General features: G+C 38.5%; 1 protein-coding gene across 2 annotated transcripts in view; it reads right to left on the bottom strand.

Moving 5' to 3' along the window:
• Positions 1–24,103, bottom strand: part of ACACA (acetyl-CoA carboxylase alpha) — a gene marked incomplete at both ends in the record, with an annotated part of 343,744 nt that overhangs the window by 193,179 nt on the left and 126,462 nt on the right. For both annotated transcript variants that reach the window (XM_080712598.1, XM_080712599.1), the window contains 6 exons: positions 3,901–4,004; positions 5,115–5,265; positions 12,294–12,457; positions 12,805–12,966; positions 14,514–14,684; positions 19,306–19,515. In XM_080712598.1, coding sequence (XP_080568724.1) covers positions 3,901–4,004; positions 5,115–5,265; positions 12,294–12,457; positions 12,805–12,966; positions 14,514–14,684; positions 19,306–19,515 — 962 coding nt within the window. The remainder of the gene's footprint in view (positions 1–3,900; positions 4,005–5,114; positions 5,266–12,293; positions 12,458–12,804; positions 12,967–14,513; positions 14,685–19,305; positions 19,516–24,103) is intronic.

Here is a 24,103-nt window from a genome sequence, read left to right as displayed (position 1 = left end):
CAAAAGACCTTCTATAAGAAACTAAACACATAAATTATAAATTTTCTTAAGAACCCACATAAGCTGAGTATGGTAGCACATGCTTACAATCCTAGTATGTGGAAAATGCAAGTTTGAGGCCAACCGTAGCAACTTAGCGAGACCCTGTTTCAAAATAAAAGAATAAAATATGGCTGAGGACTTAAGCTCAGTAGAATGCCCCTGGGTTCCATCTACAGTACCACATATACACACACACAAAATAATCCTCCACATAATAAAATTTTATGTATTTTTTATATTTTTAAAAATTTGTATTGGCGCATCGTAGTCATACATCTTAATGGAGTACAAGATGGTGGAGGCATACATGCACACATCACTCATTTAGCCCTTCCCCAATTTCTACCACTTCCCTCCCCCTCCCTCCTCATGTTTAGCTTGGTGATTGACTTTGATATGTTTGTGAATGTACATCATATATATTAGAGAATTTTCCTCTTCCCCCCTCCCATCATCCCTAGTTAGGCCTCATTATTTGTTCATTTATGTTTTCTCCTTTGTCTAGAGTTCCTCCTATAACCCTTTTTCTCCTTAGCTTTTGCATATACATTTTTATTTTTAATTGCAGTAAATACACAAAATTTTACTATCCTAACCATTTTAAAATATATAATTCTATAGTGGCACACACTTGTAATCCCCGTGCTAGGAAGGCTGAGACAGGAAGATTGCGCAGGTTCAAAGCCAGCCTCCACTGGCTTAGCAGACCCTGTTTCCATAAACAAACAAACAAACAAACAAACAAACAAACAAACAAACAAACAGGTCTGGGAATGTAGCCCGGAGGTAGAAGGCCCCTGGGTTAAATCCCCAGTACCACACAAAAAACAAAGAAGAAGAAGAAGAAAGAGAAAGGTGTGTATGTACGAATACAAAACACTCTAAAATGTACCATTAGATGAAAAAAGCAAAGTGATGAATACACTTTCAGAATATACTATCAGTTGTGTTTAAAAAACAGGAGTTGAGCCAGGTGTGCTAGCTCACACCTATAATCCCAGTACTTGGGAGGCTGAGACAGGAGAATCATAGGTTCATGGCCAGCCTCAGTTAAGTAGAAAGACTCCCATCAACCTTGAAAAATCCTGTTTCAAAACAAAACATAAAATAGAGTTGGAGGTAAAATGCCCTTGGGTTCAATCTTGAGTAACACACACACACACACACACACACACACACACACACGCACAAACACACACACAAAAAAAAGGAGGAAAGAAGAAATATCATATGTATAGTTGTTCACATACATTTAGGATAGTTCTGGAAGGTTAAAGAAGAAACTATATCATGGATTAACCATAACAAGGACACTGGCTGGTCAAGGAACAGAGGAAAGAAGGTTATTCATTACATATCTTTTTGTGCCCTTTGATTTTAAAACTATGTGTACTTATGAACAGTTCATAAAAATAAAATCAAAACTTAAAAAATTAATAAAGAGAGTGATCAGCTGAGTGTGGCAAACTTTAATAATTGGCAAGTGTGGGTGAAGAAGCCAGCCATAGTGGTACACACCTATGATCTCTCACCTTGGGATGCTGAGACAGGAGGATTACAGGTGTAAGGCCAGCCTCAGCAACTTAGTGAGGCCCTCTGCAACTCAAATGAGACCCTGTTTCAAAATAAACTTTTTTTTTTTTTTTTTTTTGGTGGTACTGGGGTTCCTGGAAGCCCTTCTACCTCCAGGATACAATCCCACAGGCTACACTCCCAGACCTATTTTTTAACTTTTTTATGTGGAAACAGGGTCTCTTAAGCCAGCAAGGCTGGCTCTGAACCAGCGTGATCCTCCTGTCCCCGCCTCCCAAGCGCGGGGATTACAAGCATGAGCCACCATGCCCGGCTTCAAAATAAATTTTTTAAAAAATGGCCAGATGTATATTAGAGGTAGAATGCCCCTAGGTTCAATCCCCAGTACCACAAAAAAAAAAAAAAATTGGGTGAAGAATATATAGAAGTTATCTGTATTCTTCATGCAACTCTGAAAAGTGAAACTGCTGAGTGTTGTGGCACATGCTTGTAATCCAAGTACTTGAAAGGCTGACAGGAGGATCTCAGTTTTGAGGCCAGCCTTAGCTACTTAGTGAGGCTATCAGCAATTTAGTAACACTGTTTCAAAACAAAATACAATAGGGCTGGGGGTATAGCTCAGAGGTAGAATGCTCCTGAGTTCAATCCCCAGATCCACAAAAGGAAGAAAAGAAGGAAGGAAGGACTGAAATTATTTCAAAACATAAGTTTTTTAGCTGGGAGGAGTAGCTAACACCAACACCTGTAATTCCAGTACTTGGGAGCTGAGAAAGGAGGACCACAGTTTCAAGGCCAGCTACAGCAATATAGTGAGACCCTCAGTATAGACCTTGTTTCAAAAAAAAAAAAAAAAAGAGCTGAGGGTGTAGATTGGAGGCAGAATGCTCCTGGGTTCAATCCCTGGTTAAATAAATAAATAAATAAATAAATAAATAAATAATAAATAAATAAATGGCCGGGAGTATACCAAAACTAACTAAATAAATACATAAATACATAAAAAAATAAAGGGCTGGGGATATACCTAAATTAATTAACTAATTAAATAATAGAAAATACAAAGGGCTGGGGATATATCCTAGAGGTAGAATGTGTCTGGATTCAATCTCCAATAGCAAAAGAAAACAAGAAACAACAAAAATCAAATTTTCAAAAATAAATTAAAGACCACTAAGGGAGGGGAGTGACTCAAAGAAAAGATTATATGTGAGACAGTTCTAAACCAGTAGGGAAACCCTTTACCTAGTTTAGAGATTGTATACTGAGACAGAAATAAGTAAGACTAGATTGGCAAAAGAGGCTAAAGTATTGAGGAAATTGAAAGTCACACTGAGGGATTTAGATCTGATATATACAGGAAATGCAAGCTGCTGAAGGTTTTACTACATGAGAGGAATATTGGAAAAGATATTTATCATTGAGCTTGAATAACTGTGAAATCTCAGTTCAATTTTCAAAAATTTGCCTCTTTTCTTCCATTCAGACACTTGAAAAGGGAGTTGATATGAGTCTAACAACACAGAAGAAAATAAAATGCCTGTGATTAAAGCTTTAATATGATTAGCCTTTTGGACCATTCCTCTGGGGAATCAAAGGCAGAGCTTAGTGCCCAGAATCAGTGTTAGAAATTAGTTCAGGACCATACATGTCTGACCCTTTACTTAAAAGACTTCTGAGGTATCAGTTTCAATAATTCCTGGAAAGTGGTACAGGTAATACATGAAATATTTAGGGTTCAATGTAAGGAAGAAACACCAGATCTTTATCAGCAGGGTTTGGTTTACACAGAAATGAATGCCTACTGCAATTGGATTTTAGTTTCTAAAAAAGCAACCTGTTAGCCAGGTGTGGTCACAGCTCATGTTTGTAATCCCAGCATTCAGGAGGCTGAGACTGGAGGATCGTAGTTCGTTACACAGCCTCAGCTACTTAGGAGGAAATCTGCAACTCAGTGAGACCTGGTTTCAAAATAAAGAATAAAAAATAGGGCAGGGTATAGCTCAGAGATCGAATGCCCTGGGTTCCATCCCCAGACCCTAAAAACAAACAAACAAACAAAAAGCAACCTGTTGTAACTGTGGTATAAGATAATTTCCAGACTATGCAGTTAAGGTTATAAAATAATTTCCAACAAACTGCTACATCCCCTTCTCTCCCTCTCCACTACAGTCTGTGAATAACAAGTAGCACTTACAAGCTGCCAGGAAGGGACAAAAGAAAAAAGAAAAAAAGAAAATGAAAAAGAAACAGAATGGGTCTCTGAGCTGCAGTCCTTGTACCCAGGACCACTGATTAGCTTGCACAGCCACAAGAAACAAAGCCTACCTTTCTAAGGAGTGAAGGAAGTTAGAGATGCTATTCCGCAGGCTCACATCTGCCACATGAAGAGCCCCACATACAACTCCCAACATCGTGTCAGGTCGTTCTGCCTAAAAGTGAAAAGAAAGCATATCAAAAGTACCTGACAACATGGCCCTTCAACTGAAATCAGAACAAATTTGTTATGAAGAAATGAGTGAATAATGAAAATCTCCACCCTTAATATTGTTCAATTGATTTTTGAGATAAAAATGAACACATTTACTTTTGAAACTTGAATACAGGTACAATGTAAATAGAGATGAAAAACAACTTTCTTCCACCCCTCTATAAAATTTCCACTGGGACAATCAAAGGCAGCTCAAGAAAAGGTTTTTTTCAGAAATAAATTCAAAAAGGCACAAAAATTTAGCTATTGACACTCTAAAAGAAAATGGTATATAGGCAAAATGTAGATCTTTAGACAATTTATCTGAATCCAGTAATTTTATGCAGAATTTTGGATAATTTAGAATAGCCTGGCAGTTGCTTCAAGAACAATAAATGACCGCTGATTTATATTAGGCTTCACTTATGAGTACTTAGTAAATACAGGAATTGGCATCTCTGAAGCACACTGAAGATCAAATGAAGAAAGAGAATACAGCCTTGCAGTCCCTGCATGCTTCTCTTTAAATATGCCCCAGGGAGTAGTACTAAACACATTAAGTGATTATGTAGCACAGGCACAGGAATTCCTTTTGTTTTCCCCCCCCAGTTCTGGGGATAAACCCAAGGCTTTAGGCATGCTAATCAAGTACTATACACTGAGGTACCTCCCCAGCCCAGCAAAAGAACTCTTACAGTGCTAAAGCCACCCTGACTCTGATATTTTTCCAGGTATATAGGAACCATTTACACTAGAATCTAATAAATTTCATCAAGTGGCAAGGACTGATAACATCACAAGATATAAAAGCCCAATTCAGAGCTGGGCTTGGTAACACACGTCTATAATCCCAGTAATTGGAAGGCTGAGACAGGAGGATGGAAGGTTTGAGTCCAGCCGCAGTAAGTAGGAACTCTATCAACCTATCAAGACCCTGTTTCAAAATAAAAATGAAAAACAGGGTAGGAGGGGTAGGTTGGGAGAAGAATGCCCCCGAGTTCAATCCTCAGTACCACACACACACACAAAGGCCACCACCAGAGACTGTTTATGTAAGAGGAGAAATACACACCTGCACTTTTTCTGCAATCAGTCTGTCCAGCCATCCAGTGTCAATTCTATTTGATTGAAAGCTTTCAGTCTCTAAGAGTTTAATCAGGTACTCAACTGTAGTTCGAAAGTCACCCCGAATAGATAGCTCCTTCAAAGCTACCACCATATTTCTGAACAAAAAAAAAAAAAAAAAAATCAAATTGTTTCAGTAACAAGTGTTTTAGTGTTTTCCAATCACTTTAAAGAGCTATTTCATTCTGTTGGAATCTCCTTAGGAGAGAGTGTAGAACATGTAATAGGCTCATTCACATGTAATCCACATAGGAGAATTTACAAGTCAGTAGACTTATAAACTCTGACAGTTATTACTATACAAATACCTGTAAATCATACATGTTTCATTACTTAAGAGTACAGAATAAATTATAGGCAAACTACCCTCTGCTTCCACTTCCTAGATTTCTATCACTCCATTCATTATTGTTGACTAGAACTAGGGCATTAATTTTCACCATCCTTGTAATCTTCGTGTGTGTGTGTGTGTGTGTGTTTTACTGGGGGATGGAACACAGAGGCTTTCTACCTCTGGGCTATATCCTCAACCCTGTTTTATAATTTATTTAGAAACTGGATCTCACTAAGTTGTTGAGAGTCTAAGTAGCTGAGGCTGGCTTCAAACCTGTGTGATCCTCCTTTCTCAGCCTCCCAAGTGCTGGGATTACAAGCACGCGTCAGCATGCCCGGATTCCTTCGACCTTATTTATTTAATGTATAATTTACATGCAAAAATATACTTACTTTATTTATATAGTGATGGGCATGATGGTACATGCCTGTAATCCCAGCATTTGGGAGGCGGAGACAGGAAGATTACAGGTTAGAAGACAAGCTCGGCAACTAGCTAGACTTTCAAAAACCTAGTTAGACCCTGCTTCAAAACTAATAAATAAAAATGACTAGGAGTCCTTTGCAACTTAGTGAGACCCTGTTTCAAAATAAATAATAAAAAATAGGGATGGGGATGTATCTCAGAGGTAGAATGGCCCCGGATTTAATCCCCAGTACCATTCACACACACACAAGGTATATAGTTCATGGGATATGGTAGTGCACACTTGTAATCCCAGCATTTGGGAGGCTAATACAGGAAGATCGTGGTTCGCAGACAGCCTCAGCTACCTAGTGAGGCTCTTTGCAACTCAGTGAGAAACTGTTTCAAAATAAAGAATAAAAAATAGGGCTGGGGGTGTAGCTCAGAAGTAGAATGCCACAGGGTTCAATCCCCAGTACTGAAAAAAAAAAAAAAAAAAAAAAAAAGGTATATAGTTCAATGAATCTTGACAAATGTTAATATTTAAAGGTTTCTCTACAATGAGGCAGTTGGGTGCAGAAACCAGCCTGACAATGCATGTAAGAGGGTTTCTAAGCTGCACATTAGCCATCTGTAAATTGACTTCCTCTATTCTTTTATTACTTCCCAATTAAGTATAAAACAATCAAATTTTAAAAGAATATTAAATCGTATGTTTTTCCCCCCTGTATATCCTATACAGGGAAGGTACGTTCTTCAACAAATACTTATTTTGCACTTTACATGCTCAAGATATATACCAGGCTCATAAAGAAGAGAGAATATAAATATTATGCTCAAAATATATAGAAGGAGAGCTGGGTGTAGTGGCGCATGCTTGTAATCCCCGCACTTGGAAGGCTGAGACAGGAAGATCATGGGTTCGAAGCCATCCTCGGCTACTTAGTGAGACCCTGTTTCCAAATAAAATATAAAAATAGGTCTGGAAGTGTAGCCAAGAGGTAGAAAGCCCCTGGTTTCATCTCTAGTACCACCAAAAAAAAAAAAAATTATATAGATAGATAGATAGATAGATAGATAGATAGATAGATATAGATATGAAGCTGGGTGTGATGGCACATGCCTGTAATCCCAGTACTGAGATTAGAGGAGAATGAAACAGGAGGACTACAGGTTTGAAGCCAGCCTCAGCAATTTAGTAAGGCCCTCACCAACTTACTAAGACCCTGTTGTAAAATAAAAAAGTAAAATAGGAACAGGGTATGGCAGTACATGCCTGTAATCTCAGTACTTGGAAGGCTGAGATAGGAGGATCACAGTTTTGAGGCCAGCCTCAGCTGCTTAGTCAGGCCCTCTGCAATTTAGTGAGACACTGTCTCAAAGAATAAAAAATAGGCCTAGGGGTATAACTCAGAGTTAGAATGTCCCTGGGTTCAATCCTCAGTACCTCAAAAAAGAAAATAGGACTGGGTGTAGCTCAGAAATAGAACAGCCCTCGGTTCAATCCCTAGTATTAAAAAAAAAAGTCCAGGACAGGTTCAAAGGGAGAAAGTCTACCTCCCTAAGAACAGTGAATGTAACATGGAGTACTCCAGGTGGCTCAGGAATTCCTTTGGTCTGTGCCCTCCTTTCCCTTAGTATTATATACTCCATGTTTCTGTTTAGAAGTCACTTCCTTCTGGGAAGCTTTTCCCAACACCCTCAAACTGAGTTAGCTGACTCAGCTATTTATTCCTATAATGTGTTCTTGTAATCCTGCTATCATCACACTTATTACATTGGTTAATGGATTACTTGTCTTCCTTTCTCTAGACTGTAAAGTTCCACGAGGACAGAGACCCTATTTTGTTCCTTACTGCATTGCCAGAACCAGTACATAGTAAATATTCAGTAAATTATCTGTTGAATGGAGTGAATAAATGAATGTAAAGAGAGAAACAGAAACAGCAGAAAGGAAGAGAGAAGAAAATATGGGCCGGTGAGGGAATGGTATGACTAAAGCAGAGGGCATGGCAATAGGGACTTAGTGGCAAATCCAATCATTGAACAAACATTTCCTGAATGCTTACTATGTTCAGGGGACACAGAAGTAACCAAGCAGATATGGTTCCATTCTCTCAGTCTTTATACATTATGATCCATGGGAAATAATGTTGGATTATAAGTTGGGGACTATTACAGAAAACAAACGTCTAACACCAAGCTGAAAAACAGACATAATATAATGAAGAAAACTGGGCATGATGATGGATTCCTATAATCCCAGTACTTGGGAAGCTGAGTCAGGAAAAATTCAGGTTTAAGGCCAGCCTCAGCAACTTAGACCCTTAGCAGATTAGCAAGATCCTATTTAAAAAAAAAAAATGCCAGGCGTGGTGGCGCACGCTTGTAATCCCCGCGCTTGGGAGGCAGAGACAGGAGGATCACACAGGTTCGAAGCCAGCCCTGCGCTGGCTTAGGAGAATAAAAATAAATATAAATAAAAATAAAAATATAAAATAAAAATATAAAAATAAAAATATAAATAAAAATATAAAAATATAAATATAAATAAAAATATAAAAATATAAAAATATAAAATATAAAAATATTAAAAATATAAAAATATAAAAATAGGTCTGGGAGTGTAGCCTGGAGGTAGAAGGGCTTCCAGGAACCTCAGTACCACACACACACACACACACACACACACACACACACACACACACACAAATTGTGTGTGTAGTTTTTTTTTGGGGGGGCTTTTTTTTTTTTTTTTTTTTTTTTGGTGATACTGGGGACTTTCTACCTCTGGACTATACTCCCAGACCTATTTTATACTTTATTTGGAAATAAGGTCTCACTAAGTTGCTGAGAGCCTCACTAAGTAGCTGAGGCTGGCTTTGAACCTTTGTGATCCCCCTGTCTCAGCCTCCCAAGTACGGGGATTACAAGCATGCGCCACTAGGCCTGGAAAAAAAATTTTTTTTTTTAAGGCTGGAGGGTGGTAGCCCCCTGGGAGGTCAATTATTATTATTTAAAAAGAGAGAGAGAGAGAGCAGAAGTCAATATTTTTATTTCAATTTTCCAATTTTTAAATACCTGCAAGTTAAAAAAATACAATCCTGGGAGCCAATCAAAGATGATACTGAGCTGGGTGGAGTGACAAATGCCTGTAATTCTACTACTTGAAGGCAGAGACAGGAGGACTACAGGTGGGAGGCCAGCCTCATCTACTTAATGAGGCCCTCCACAACTTAGTGAGATTCGTTTCAAAATAAAAAATAAAAAATAGGGTTGGCAGTGTAGCTTAGAGGTAGAATGTCCTCGGTTCCATCCCCAATACCATAAAATAAATAAATACATAAATAAATCATAAAATAGTGCTGGAGCTGTTGCTCAAAGGTAGAACACCCCTGGGTTAAATTCCTAGTATTGTGCGCACACACACACAAAATATACTGACCCAAAATATTTGGTAATGAAAGAAAAAAAAAAGGGCAACTTTATGCCAATGTTTTGCTATTATTGTTGTTGTTTCTGGTGGCATTGCTCTAACTTTGAAATTTTTCAGTTATACTTTTGAATAAATGGAGAAGAACCATATAGAATAAAACAAATACTGATACTTTCCCACTTGAAAAAATATTAAAAACTAAAAGTACTAATAAATACTTATTAATCACCTACTCTGGGTACAGTTCAAAGGGTATTAAACATGTGATATAAAACAATAAAGAGCTAAACACAGAATGAGGGGCTAGGGATGCAGCTCAGCAGAAAATCACTTGAAGCACTGGATTAGAGCCTTGGCATTAAAAAAAAAGAAAAACAAGCTAGCTCAATTTTCAACTTTAGACAGATATTTTTAAATATATCCGCTATCAAAATTACCTCCTGAAGCCCTCTTTTTTAGGTAGGCAAAACTGCTAATAATTTGATAATAGTATTTATGTTTAATAAAATATTAACATCATATACCAGTTATATTTATATAAACTGTAGAATATTTTACAGCATACTTAAGCCTTTTATATGTGCAGTGTAGACAATTCTTTCATGTCCTCTTCATAAAAAAACTTTATATTGTTACATCATATTATTTCATAAAATAATTTATATTACCCCTTTTGTTATAAAAGAGGACTAGGGAGAAGAGGGCAAAGGGCCTCCAGGTGTGTGTGTGGGGGGGGGTAAGGCTGCTGCCCAAGCCTAACCTCCCAGCTCCTATTATCCTTTTATAAAATAATTTTGTAAACTGGCCATGTTGGCATGCTTGTAATCCCAGCATTTGGGAGGCTGAGACTAGAGGATTGCAGTTCGTGGACAGCCTCAGCTACTTAGAGAGGCCCTCTGCAACTCAGTGAGACCCTGTTTCAAAATAAAGAATAAAAAATAGGAGTGGGGGTGTAGCTTGGAGGTAGAATGCCCCTGGGTTCCATTTCCCCAGTACCGTAAACAAAACAAAACGAAAAGTAAAATAATCTTATATTTTATATAATTTTACTATGTAAAATCACTAGGCCAGCCGGGCGTGGTGGCGCATACTTGTAATCCCCACACTTGGGAGGCAGACATAGGAGAATCTCTCAGGTTTGAAGCCAGGCACACTGGCTTAAGAGACCCTTTTTCCAAATAAAAATTATATAAAATAGGTCTGGGAGTGTAGCCCGGAGGTAGAAGGGCTTCCAGAAACCCCAGTACCACCAAAAAAGAAAAAAGAAAAAAGAAAAAAAACCACTAAAAGAGTACATCAAATTGACTATAGCCAATAGCACATATTATATACTACTAGAAATTTGCTAGGAGAGTAGGGTTTTTTTGTGGGGGTTTTCTTGATGTTGGAGATGAAACCCAGGGGGATTACACCTCCAGGCTACATCCCCAACCCATTTATTTTTTTATGTTGAAACAAGGTCTTGTTAAGTTGCTGCAGGTCTTGCTAAATTGCTGAGGATATTCTCAAACCTGTAATCCTGTCTCTGCCTCTGGACTACTGGGATTACAGGCATTTACCAGCATATCCAGTAGAAAAAGAAAAAAAGGTAAGTTTATAAGGAAATGCATATATTAAACCATTCGATTTATCCATTTAATAGTACATACATATGTCAAATTAGCATGGACAGCCGGGCATGGCAGCACACACTTGTAATCCCAGCATTTGGGAGGCTGAGATAGGAGGATCTTGGTTTGTGAATAGCCTCTGCTACTTAGTAAGGCAACTCAGTGAGACCCTGTTTCAAAAAAAAAAAAGAAAAAAGAAAAGAATAGGGCTGGGGGTATAGCTCAGAGGTAGAAGCCCCTGGGTTCCATCCCCAGTACCATAAAAAAAAAATATATGTGCTATATCATAAGTATATACAATATTTATTTGTCAAAAAGAGATTTTAAATGACTATCAACATTTACAGCTATTTGCTGAGGCACTAGGTTCCATCCCAGCACTAAAGAGAAAAAAAAGGAAAACCTTTTTTTATTTTTCAGCCCTACTTTTCTTTTGGGTCGGGGGGCGGGTCTGGGAATGGAACCCAGCGGCATTTGACCAACAAGCTACACCCCCCTGCCCTATTTTATATTCTTTATTTTGAAACAGGGTCTCACTAAGTTGCGGAGGGCCTCACTAAGTAGTTGAGGCTGTTCCCAAATTGCAATCCTCCAGTCTCAGCCTCCTGAATGCTGGGATTACAAGCGTGAACCACCATGCCCAGCCTCTAATTTTTATTTTTTTGTTTTTTGTAGTACTGGGGGTGGAACCCAGGGGCTTTTCAACCTCTGGGCTATACTCCCAGACCTATTTTTTATACTTTATTTGGAAACAGGGACTCACTAAGTTGCTGAGAGCCTCACTAAGTAGCTGAGGCTGGCTTTGAACCTGTGAAGTCCTCCTGTCTCAGCCTCCCAAGCGCTGGGATTAAAAGCGTGTGCCACCACAGCCTGGCTATTTTTTATTTTTTATTTTGAAATAGGGTCTCACTAAGTTGCAGAGGGTCTCACTAAGTAGCTGAGGCTATTCGTGAACCCAGATCCTCCTGTCTCAGCCTCCCAAATGCTGGGATTACAAGTGTGTGCCACCACACACAGCTGCAAAACCTTAATGTTGATGACATCTACAGATCTTATATATTACTTGGTCAGAAACTATCTCCCCCCAATTAAGAATATAATTATTCAAAGCAAAATACTTGAAAAGGTTCAGGAAAAGCACACAGAAAAACACCTGCCAAATGCTGCATAGTTTAAAACACAATATGAATCCAAGTACAAACTACAATCTATGTATTCAAAAAAGTACCCACAGAAGTAGTCTGATAGCAGATAAATGATTCTCATTCTCATGCTCAAAATTTAACTGAAAATTAACACAGATTTGTCTTTTTAAATGCAATCAAATGCTATTATACTTACGAAATTGCTTCTTCTCTGTTTTCTCCCCAGGAAAAGCAGTGACCAAACTGAGAATCAGCAAATTCATGAAGTCCCCCTGCAGCAGCAACACTGAAATAACCCCAAACATTCTTATTGCTGCGAAAATTTAGTTCTTGAACTGTTCCTGAGCTGGGCTTAAAACCCTGTTGGAGAATAGATAAAAGAGATCTTATTATATTTCTAAATAAAAGAACATTAAACAAAGTGTTTAGGCTCAGACTCAACCATACACAAATTCAGAAATGATGCACAAAAATCATAAAGGCCAAGGTCCAGTACTCCAGACCCACTGAGGACTCCACAGTGACTTAAGTGAGATTAAATGACTAATGAAGTAAAGATCACTTATCTACTCTGAGAAACCTCTATGAATTTTCCTCCTCAGAGGAAGTCCCAAGAGATTTCATGAGTATGTCCTCAGATATTACTTAGTATTAAAGATCACAAGAAAAAAGAAATAAAAACATAAACCTTTTATGTGATGGGTTACCTCATCTGGATTTTCACTAGTGATCCGAGCAGCAATAACATGGCCCCTTGGACAAGGAACATGGGCAGAATTTTCAAAATCAATGGGAGCATCACCCCAGGGAGATACCCCATACATCATACGGATATCCTTGATTCGAAATAGAGGAATTCCCATTGCAATCTGAAAGGTAATAAGATACACGTGATTCATTTTCCCTAATTACTTTCCTTAAAGTGTGGAGACTGTCATCAGATTACCTAAGAGATTTTTCATTTTTGGAAACACTACCTAAAACATTCTATTTTTATGGTTTATATTCTACAAATCATCAATTCTAAATTATTTGAAATAGAATATATCACTACAGATAAGTTGCTAAAATATTCCCCATTTCAGAAAATGTCCCCAAATTCCTAGTGCAAAAGATGTAACCTTCCCTCTGTTGTCAATTCTCTATGAAGTGATAAGAATGAAAATATCCAAGGAAAAGTCACTGTTAGTAGCCACCCAAGAAGTTCAGACAGCTACAAAGTCTTAAACATGTTAAAATTATCTCTTCCATCTGAAAATCACTAGAATAAATAAATCTCTAGCCTTTCATGGAACTTACAAGGTTTCCCCAATATGGTTAAAGAATATGTTCTTAAAAATATCAAACCAGCTGGGCGTGGTGGCACAAGCTTGTAATCCCAGCAATGGGGAGGCTGAGACCGGAGGATCTTGGTTTGTGGACAGCTTTAGCTATATAGTGAGGCCTTCTGTAACTTAGTGAGACCCTGTTTCAAAATAAAGAATAAAAAACAGGGCAGGGGGTATAGCTTGGAGGTGGAATGCCCCTAGGTTCCATCCCTAGACCCGCAAAAAAAAAAAAAAAAAAAAAAAAAAATATATATATATATATATATATAACTGTGCTACCACAGTTACCAGGAAAATTTCAAATACCACTCTCAAAGAGTTACTTCAGTAAAAATCACTATGAAAAAGAAATATGAACTAATTTCAAAGTTGTGATGTTTGTTATAATTAACAACTGAACAAATCTGGGCGTGGTGGCACATGCTTATAATCACAGCATTTGGAAGTCTGAGACAGGATGATCCAGGTTCATGGCCAGCCTCAGCTACTTAGTGAAGCCCTTTGCAACTCAGTGAGAACCTATTTCAAAATAAAGAATAAAAAATAGGGCTTGGGGGTGTAGCTCAGAGGTAGAATGACCATGTGTTCCATCCCCAGTACCACAAAAACAAAAAATAAATTAATAAACAACTGAACAAAGTACATTTTTTAAAAGTTTCATTCTAAAAAAGATCTAGCCAGGCACAGTGGCTCATGTCTGTTATCTCCATACTTGGGAGGCTGAGACAGGAAAGTTGCAGGTTACAGGACAGCCTCAGCAACATAACAAGACTCCTAGCAATCTAACAAGATCTTGTTTCAAAATAAAAATAAAATGGGGCTAGGGGCTTATCTCAGAAGTAAAATGCCCCTGGGTTGAGTCCCCCATTCCACAAAAGAAATAAAATGATGTATTTGTCTAAAAAATGCAGGGATCAGAAAAACCAACCCACACATCATTAACCCAAAATGCACAGAAAAAAATGAACATTAGGTAAGACTCAGATAGACAGTATTTTTCTCTTATCAGACACTGGTTAAACTAGTTTTTCAGGAATCTCTGAACATTCCTAACTTCCCTAACTCAAGCTCAGATCAGAGTGACTCACCTGGAGTTGTGCTGCTGGGAGATTGACATCAGCCACCATCTCAGTACAAGGGTGCTCCACCTGTAGCCGAGGGTTCAGTTCAAGAAAATAGAAGCTGCCATCCTGGCTGTACAGGTATTCCACAGTCCCAGCACTCACATAACCAACCATTTTGGCAAGTTTCACCGCACACTCAAAAAAAGATAAGAAAATATAAGTATCTCATCTGTCCAGCTGTTGAATCACCGTGATGATCTTCAGCCTCTCCCCATCCAATATTTACAAGAGCCACCAAAGGTGTTTAGCCTCTTCAGAGCAAATTTCGCCCATTTTGATTATTACACAGTACACCTAGACAAGAATGCCAAAGTCAGTGAAAATCTGGGAGAAAAAACTGTTTTTCACTTCCAGTCATAAGCGACCTCATCCCATAAGACATAAAAGCATTCGGGGGTGGGGGGAGTAACAGACTCTTTCTTGTCCCTCAGTTTTGTTAATGCTCAGTATGCTCCCCACTTCTTCCTAGAAACAGCTATCCAGCTAGAGACTGGATCTTCTAACTTTTCTTACAGCTGGTGACTAAGTTTCGACCAACATGATATGAGCACTGTTGAGTGCTATGCAAACTCTTACAGCATATTTTGAAAGGGAATTGCTTATCCTCTGTGCCTGGTTTTCCCCATCTTATGCACTGGAATATGGTCATAATAGTACAAACCAGTTTCAAATATGCAGATGAGAACCTAATAAAGGTGGCAAAGCAAAACAGCAAGAACCTGAATCCCAAGATGGCCTCACAAAATACAACTGTCCCACTAGTCCCATAAAACTCACCTCAGGCTATGAGAGGAAAGAAAATCAACTTCTATCATATTTAGGTTTGGATCTTTTATTATAGCAGCTTAATCTATATCCTAGTAAATATATATAATATTTACTGGATGTAGAAATTGCTATTTTAAAAAATGAATTATGTGATACTGGTTGAGTAACAGGGAAGTAGGTAGCGTGGAAATGGACACTGCAGGCTAGAAAGCTCGTGGCCTCCTTGTTACGGCATGACATAACATTTAGTGAACTATTTCCTATAGTAATGGAACACTGACTGACCACATATCAACCACGCCTTAAGAAAAGTGGCTAGAGTCAGAATGATGAAAAAGCAAACTGCTTTTTGTACCCCAAAAGCAAAAGATTAGATTCTCACCCTGAAGCAACTCCGTGTCAAGGATCAGATTAAGGGAGCTGCTTTAATTTCTACTGGCCTCAAGGTAGTCAACATTAAATTGAGAAAGAGAGATGGGCTAAGCATAGATGCCAACAGAGGGAAGAAAACACATTTTTACATCTAGAAGAAATCGCTGGGTATGGTTACTCCAAGCTGAAATGTAGTAGAAGCAAATATCCCAGATGCTTACTAAATTTTTGAGGAAATAGTATTTCTAACAAACCACAGCCTGGCCTTCAAAAGTCTATGATAGATGATTAGAGTAATATTTGTACCCCTAATCTGCACCGGCAGGAAGTGAGCTCTGAAAGCTCCAAAGGAATCGTCCACCAAGACTGACCTACCCTCACCCTCCAGAAAAAGTGAACAAGGAAGAATCTCTCAAATAAATAATAAGTCAGATGTCTTATAGGACAATGGGCAAGGGACTGAATTCCAGTGAGCAGAACCATGGGCAACCAAGGGGTCTAAGGTATTTATAGAAATCAACACACTCCCTACCTAGAAAGATTTGTTAACCGCTATGCTCCAATGATGGCTATTATTTTCCATTTTTCCAAAGAAGTTATCCTGTTTCTCCACTGAATAATGGGCATGAGGAAGGGCATAAAACTTGTATTTTAGGAAATGTACATCATCAAGATATACAAGATAAACCGGGCGTGGTGGCACATGCTTGTAATCCCAGCATTCGGGAGGCTGACACCAGAGGATCGTGGTTCGCGGACAGCCTCAGCTAATTAGTGAGGCCCTCTGCAACTCAGTGAGACCCAGTTTCAAAATAAAGAATAAAAAATAGGGCAGGGGCTGTAGCTCGGAGCTCCAATGCCCCTGGGTTCTATCCCCCAAACCCGCAAAAGAAAAAAAAAAAAGATATACAAGATATCCTGGGTGGCCAGCGTGGTGGCACATGTTTGTAATCCCAGCATTTGGGAGACTGAGACAGGAGAATCGTGGTTTAAGGACAGCCTCAGCTACTACTTAGTGAAGAGCTTTACAACTCAGTGAGATTCTATTTCAAGATAAACAATAAAAAATAGGGCTGAGAGTGTAGCTCAGAGGTGGAATGCCCCTGGGTTCCATCCCCAGCACTGCAAAAACAAACAAACAAACAAAACAAAACAAAACATCCTGAGTGACCTAGAAATCTGATGTACATGTTGGATCTCTAAATGATGTAGTAATAATAATAATTAGAAGAGGCTTCAGGAGGTCTCTTTTAGAGAAAAGCTATGTTCTTAGCCTAAACTAAGATAAAGGATAAGGGGTAGCTGAAAGAGCAGACTGGGATGCATGTTACTAAATGCTATCCAACAACTTTTCCTTTTTTAGGAAAAAAAAAATTCCAAATTTCATCTGAGTACATGGTGACCCCATTAGTGACAGTTCCTAATATCCCTTTGCTAGGTATGACTAAAATTAGTCAAGCGGAATGTAAGAAGTTACATCTTCTAAATCATGTTTTTGCTTGCATGGCCTCCATATTCTCCCTTTCTCTCTGTTTTTGGCTACAATGTGAACAAAACCTGTGGGTTTGCTTAATTGTAAAGATGATGACACCACCCAAAGGCAAAGGCTGGTAAAGTTTTTTGGTAAAGAACCAAATAATACTCATTTTCAACTTTGTGGGCTATATACTCTCTGTCACAGCTACTCAGCTCTACCTTTGTAGCAATGATGCAACCAGAGATACTACATAAATAAACCTGGTGGTGTGACAGTAAAATTTTGTTTACAAAAACAGCAAGTTGGACTTAGTACATGAACTATATAGTTTGCTAAGCCCTGTCCTAAGGAATAGTGGAACAATAAACCTCAGTCTCGGGCCCCAGCTCATCTTTGAACTATGATGAAAGAGATAAACAGAAAGTTACACCTATATAAACCACTGTATTTTTTGAGGCATCTTTACTACAGCAGTTTTGAATAAGAATATCTTAAAATATATATCCATCATAAGAAATAAACTTTTAACATAGATGTCCACATATCTAGCTTGTTTGGATTCAGAAAAAAGTAGGAAATCTTCAATAATAAATAGATTGAATAATGATTCTAGAAAAGACTATGTTCAGACCCCTATGCTACATCTACTTCCAAGGAATACTTCATGAAACATAAATTCTTTTCAAAATAAAAATACACCAGGCATAGTGGCACATGCTTGTAATCTCAGTACTTAGGAGGCTGAGACAGGAAGATCACCGGTTCACAAATAGCCTTAGCTAATAAGTGAGGCCCTCTGCAAATTAGAGACCCTGTTTCAAAATAAAGAATAAAAAATAGGTCTGGGAGTGTAGCTCATAGGTACAATGCCCTGGGTTCAATCCCAAGTACCACCAAAAAGAAAAAACAAACAAACAAAAACCATACAAGCCAGGAGTGGTGTCATATGCCTGTAATTCTAGTACTGGGGAGGCTGAGACAGGAAGACTGCAAGTTCAAGTACAGCCCCAGCCAATTAGTGAGATCTGTTTCAAATTGAAAAAATAAAAACAGCCGGGCATGGTGGCGCACGCTTATAATCCCAGCATTCAGGAGGCTGAAACCAGAGGATCACGGTTCATGGACAGCCCCAGCTAATTAGTGAGGCCTCTGCAACAGAGTGAGACTTGTTTCAAAATAAAGAATAAAAAATAGGGCAGGGGGTATAGCTCAGAGGTCAAATTCCCCTGGATTCCATCCCCAAATCCGCAAAAAATAAAAAAAAAAAAACTTTAAAGAAATTTAGGCAAAGCATGGTGACATATGCTTGTAATCTCAGTACTTGGGAGGTGGAGAAAGGATGATTGCAGGTTCATGGCCAGCCTCAGCTATTTAGTTAAGCCCTCCACAATCTAGTAAGGCCCTGTTTGAAAATAAAGAATAAAAAATAAGGCGGGGTGTAGCTTGAAGGTAGAATGCTTCTGGGTCTATCCCCCGTACCGAAAAAAAAAAAAAGAGAGAGAGAATTTTAAAAAAATTTTAAGCTGATGGATCTCAGTGACTTAAGTCTAAAGACTTAATTATACTCATCCAGAAAATAAAACTACTTATGATCACAAAGTTGTTAAAAAAAATCAAACAATATGATTAAAAATCTCAACATGTTTCTATTCTTTATATTCACTGAAAATGGCATAATGATTTTCTTTTTAATGTGTTCATTACAGTCAGGCGTGGTGGCATACGTTTGTAATCTCAGCGTTTAGGAGACTGAGACAGGAGGATTGTGGTTCGAGGACAGCCTCAGCTACTACTTACTGAGGCCCTTTGGAATTCAGTGAGTCCCTGTTTCAAAATAAAGAATAAAAAAAATACGGCTAGAGGTGTAGATCAGAGGTAGAATGCCCCTGGGTTCCATCCCCAATACCACAAAATAAATAAATAAATAAAGTGTTAATTACTTTTAGAGCCTGAAAAGTTCCTTGACAATTTTTCAAAAAGAACAATTTGAAATTATTTTTTTCCCCTCTAAGAAAAAGCTAAAATCTTTTCAATTACCCAGAATCATGGCTTGAAAGTCTATTCTCAGATTGGTACATGAACTAAAGGAGAAGTGGTTTTCTGTAAGAAAACATAAGTTAAAGCATTTAATAGACACACCTGTTCCATATGTTCAAATACTGCTGGAGTAGCAATAGCAGCAGGTGCCTCTTCAATAATCTTCTGATGTCTGCGCTGTACAGAGCAGTCACGGCCAAACAAAGAGATGGCATTGCCATATTGATCTGCTAAGATCTGCACCTCCAGATGACGAGATTGTTTGGCGAGTCTCATCACAAATATAGGGGATCCAGGGACTTCAGCTTGAACCTATTTTAAAAATAGAAATAATACAAATTCTTCAGTGGTAAATTTTCCTTTTATTCTGATAAGCAACTTTAATTTCAACAAACAGGTGCCTCAAAGTATCAGACTATGTTAACAAGTAGAAGTATAAAATGAATAAATATAGTCCATGCCTTGTCTATCTTTAAGATATTGCATTCTTCGTTAATATAACCAATACTGATTAATGATTATGAAAACACAGAACATCCAGTGTGTTACAAGGGTAAGCAACAAAATATCTGAAAAGACACACACACAAACAAATCCCAGAACAGGGCAAAATATATGCACAACGTGCTCCACACTGGATGCTTTCCTGGTTCACAGTGTATCACATGGTGGTGGTGGTGGTGTAATCAAAGAACTCCATCTTCACTTTAGAAAAAATATTATCAGTGAATACAGAATCCTACACAGGTAAATAATTTTTAAGCACTTTAAAGATATCCCAAATGTTCTGGTTTCCGCTGTTTCTTCTGAGATTTTAACCATTAATATTGGTACTCCTTTGAAAGTCATCTTCTTTCTCCAGATGTTTTAAGATTTTGTAGGTATCTCTTTTTTGGGGGGTGACAGATTTACTCTGATAAGCTTGGGTGTGGTTTCTTGTATTTGTCCTGCTTACAGTATTTTTTTTGAATATGTGCTTAATATCTTTATCAGTTCCAGAAAATTCTTAGCTATTATCTTTTCAAAAATGGCCTTCTGCTCCATTATTTCTTTAAATATTGTTTCTGTTCCATTCTCTTTTCCTCTGAGAGATTTAAAGTATATGACATTACATCATTTCACTGTACCCCATGTCTTTTATGTCCTGTACCTTTTTTTACCGTTTTGCTACATAAGTCGTCACTTCAAAATCCAGTTGCTTGCTTAAAATATCAACTTCTTAGTTGCTCATGATGCTGTCTGTGCTCATCTGGGCAGTTCTGGTCTTGCAACCGTGTGTACATCATCTGATGGCTCAAGTGGGACTGAATGGTGTCATTCACGTGTCTGGTGATTGGAGCTGGCTGTTAGCTGACAGGTTTAGGGAGCCTTAGCTGGAACATGCTCCTTTCTACTGCATGTAGCCTTGCATCCTCTGGTAAGCTAGACCAGGCTTCTTCAGCTCAAAGTTTCTAGAGGGTGAGGGCAGAAGGTGCAAGGCTCCTGAGGTGTGGGCTCTAGAACTTATACATCATGCGAGCCACCTTCTAATAATGGTCTAAGCAAGTCACAAGACTTGGGGAAAGAGATGCCACATCTTGATGGGAAGAACAGCAAAGTCACATTGCAAAGGGTGTACATACAGAAATGGGAGGAGTTATTGTGTCCATCTCTGCAAACAATCCTCTAGAGTCCACTCTGTGACCACAATTATTCACATACCTCCCACATGCGGTTCAGACTCACCCCCTCCCAAGACCCCCAAAGTCTCATCCAATCATGGCATCAGGCTTCATCCAGAAGCAAATGAGATTCCTTAGATGCAGCTCCTCAGGTATAGTTTCTCTTGATCCAAAGACCTGGGAACTAAAAAGACAAGTTATCTGCCCCAACACTTATTGATGAGATTGAGAAAAAGAACTGCCAAAAAACAAAAAAAAAACTCTCATTAAAAGAGGAGAGGATGGGAAGCACATGGCAACCACTGATGAATAGCAATTTTGAAATCTGAATGGGTATATGTTGCCAACTTCCCTTAATACAGGAGCAAGGAATTTGTGGTAGGTTTTTTGGTTGTTTTTTGTTTGTTTGTTTAGGGTCTGGTTCTGTTCCCTGGAAGTGGAACTCTAATCCATGGCATCCATCTGTGTTCTCCACTGAATAATCTATTATAAATGACTAAAGCTCAGTGGAACAGCTTTCTCTATCTGCTTCCTGTCTATAAAAACTTAAAGACTGCCCCTGGGTCCAATCACCAGTACCGCGCACAAACACATAAAAAGTTGAAGACACAAGTCCACTTTTCATTTTGAACTGTTTCTGTCATTATTATTATTTCTTTTGGTGCATTAACGAGTAATACAAGTCTCTTGACAATTTTGTGGGTTTTTTATTTATCAAATTGGGGTTCACTGCTTACCTCAAAAGCCATATCCATAAATCATTTCTGTATATATCTCTGTATACTTTGGGCATGTCAAATGGTACAAGGCAATAGAAACATATTTTTCTAGATGATCTACCATATATTGTGTTAAGTATTTCTGAGATCTTAAAGTCATAGGTGCTCTTGACTTGATCTTTACCGGAATCTTTTATTTTTTGGGGGGGAGGGGGATTGAATCTAGCTTCGAGACAGATAGAATCTACCTGAGCTACACCACCAGTCCTTTTATTTTTCTTTATTTTGAAACAGGGTCTCACTAAGTTGCAGAGGGACTCAATAAGTAGCTGGCCAGAAACCTGTAATCCTCCTGTCTTAGCCTCCCAAGTACTGGGATTACAAGTGTGCACCACCATGCCCAGCTTAACTAGGATATTTTTTACTTTGCAAATCTTTTGGCAGCTGAAAAGACTAGGAAAAAGAAAATTATACTTTCCAAACTCAATAAATTTTAGGTTCCTTAAATTTCCTTTAAATTCTACTTGCAAACAAAACATCTTAGCCAGACGTGGTAGTACATACTTTTAATCCCAGCATTTGGGAGGCTGAGACAGGAGGATTGTGGTTCGTGGACAGCCTCAGCTACTTAGTGAGGCCCTTTGCAACTCAGTGAGACCTGGTTTCAAAATAAAGAATAAAAAATAGGGCAGCAGGTATAGCTAGGATCTCGAATACCCCTGGGTTCCATCTCCAGAACCACAAAAAAATAAATCTTCTTTAGCTTCTTTAGCTTTATAATTTCTCAGCATAAGTTACTAGAAACACTCAACAGATTTTCTTTCTTTCTTTTTTTGGTGGTACTGGGCTTCCTGGAAGCCCTTCTACCTCCGGGCTACACTCCCAGACCTATTTTTACATTTTTTTATTTGGAAACAGGGTCTCCTAAGCCAGCGTGCACAGCTGGCTTCGAACCTGCGCGGTCCTCCTGTCTATGCCTCCCAAGAAAGGGATTATAAACGGGATTATAAGCACGTGCGCCACCACGCCAGGCATTCAACAGATACTTTCAAATTCAAATTTTATCTAGATATCTTAACCAGATTCATGACTTAATTAAATCAATTCTGTATCAAGTTACCTCAAACAGCACTTTTTGCCAATTTTTCTACCATTACAGAATGTAGAGTGACTTTTTTTTTTTTTTTTTGGCAGTACTGGGGATGGAATCCAGGAGCATTTTATCTCCGAGCAAAACCCTCGGCCCTATTTTTTATTCTTTATTTTGAAACCAGGTCTCATTGAGTTGCAAAGGGTCTCACTAAGTAGCTGAGGCTGTCCTTGAACCAAATGCTGAAATTACAAACGTGTGCCACCATACGGCTTGTGGAGTGATCTTTTTACCAGACGTCAATAATTATTTCACCACTTTTCCAGCCTGCACTAACAGTTTGCTCCCCATTCCTCCAAGCTTCATGATTATCCTTTTAATCATATTTCAAGCCTCCACCTATGAGCCAGCTTCGAAGACAATGCCATATTTTTCATTTGGTAGTAGTATACATTAAGGTCTCAATTTCTGTGTCAGATGATACCTAACAAACTTCCAAAAATTTAGTATTCTGGGGCAATAACGATTCTATTTGCTCATGGATCTGTGGATTAGCATTTTGAGCTCAGCTCAGATGGTAATCTTGTTACTTAAGCTGTAATCATATGGCAACTCAACTAGGGTTGGGAAGTCTCATATAGTCTCACTTACATATCTTAAATATGGTGCTGACAGTCAACTATTAAGAGTAGGTGGCAAGCTGGGTGTGTGGTGCACACTTGTAATCCCCACGCTTGGGAGGCAGAGACAGGAGGATCGCGCAGGTTCGAAGCCAGCTGTGCTGGCTTAAGATACCCTGTTTCCAAATAAAAATATAAAAAGGTCTGGGAGTGTAGCCCGGAGGTAGAAGGGTTTCCAGGAACCCCAGTACCACCAAAAAAAAAAAAAAAAAGAGTAGGTGGCTTTAGCTGGGATGACTCATAGCTGCTTCAAATAGCCTTTCACTAGTAGGTCAGAATGGACTCTTCACATGGTGGTCTGAGGGCTCATTCCAAGAGGGCAAGAGTAGAAACCACAAAACCACTTCAAGTTTAGGCTTCAGAACTTATATATTATTTCTGCCATATTCTATCAGTCAAAACAAGTCACAAGGCCAAATGAAAATCCAAAGGGTAGAAGACTCTGCTTCTTGATGGGAAAAGCAGCAATATCATACTGTATAGGGGAAGGTATATGGAGATGGAAGAAGAATTTTTCACGGTCATCTTTGCAAACAATATCTCACATTGCTCTTTTCTATATTTTTCATCCTTTTGTCTCCATGCTTTAGTCTGAATTTTCTTCTGATATATTTTCAGTGACTAATTCTCTCTTCAGCTTCATCTAATATACTGACTTCTTAATTTTAGTTATTTAATTTTCAGTTCTACAATTTTCATGTTTCTTCTTTATAGTTTCCAGTTCTCTGTCAAAATTCTTAAATTTGTCTT

Source organism: Muscardinus avellanarius (genome assembly GCF_963383645.1).
Source record: "Muscardinus avellanarius genome assembly, chromosome: 16".
NCBI lineage: Eukaryota > Metazoa > Chordata > Mammalia > Rodentia > Gliridae > Muscardinus > Muscardinus avellanarius.
Note: the sequence above shows the minus strand (reverse complement) of the source record. Positions and strands in the feature narration are given on the sequence as shown.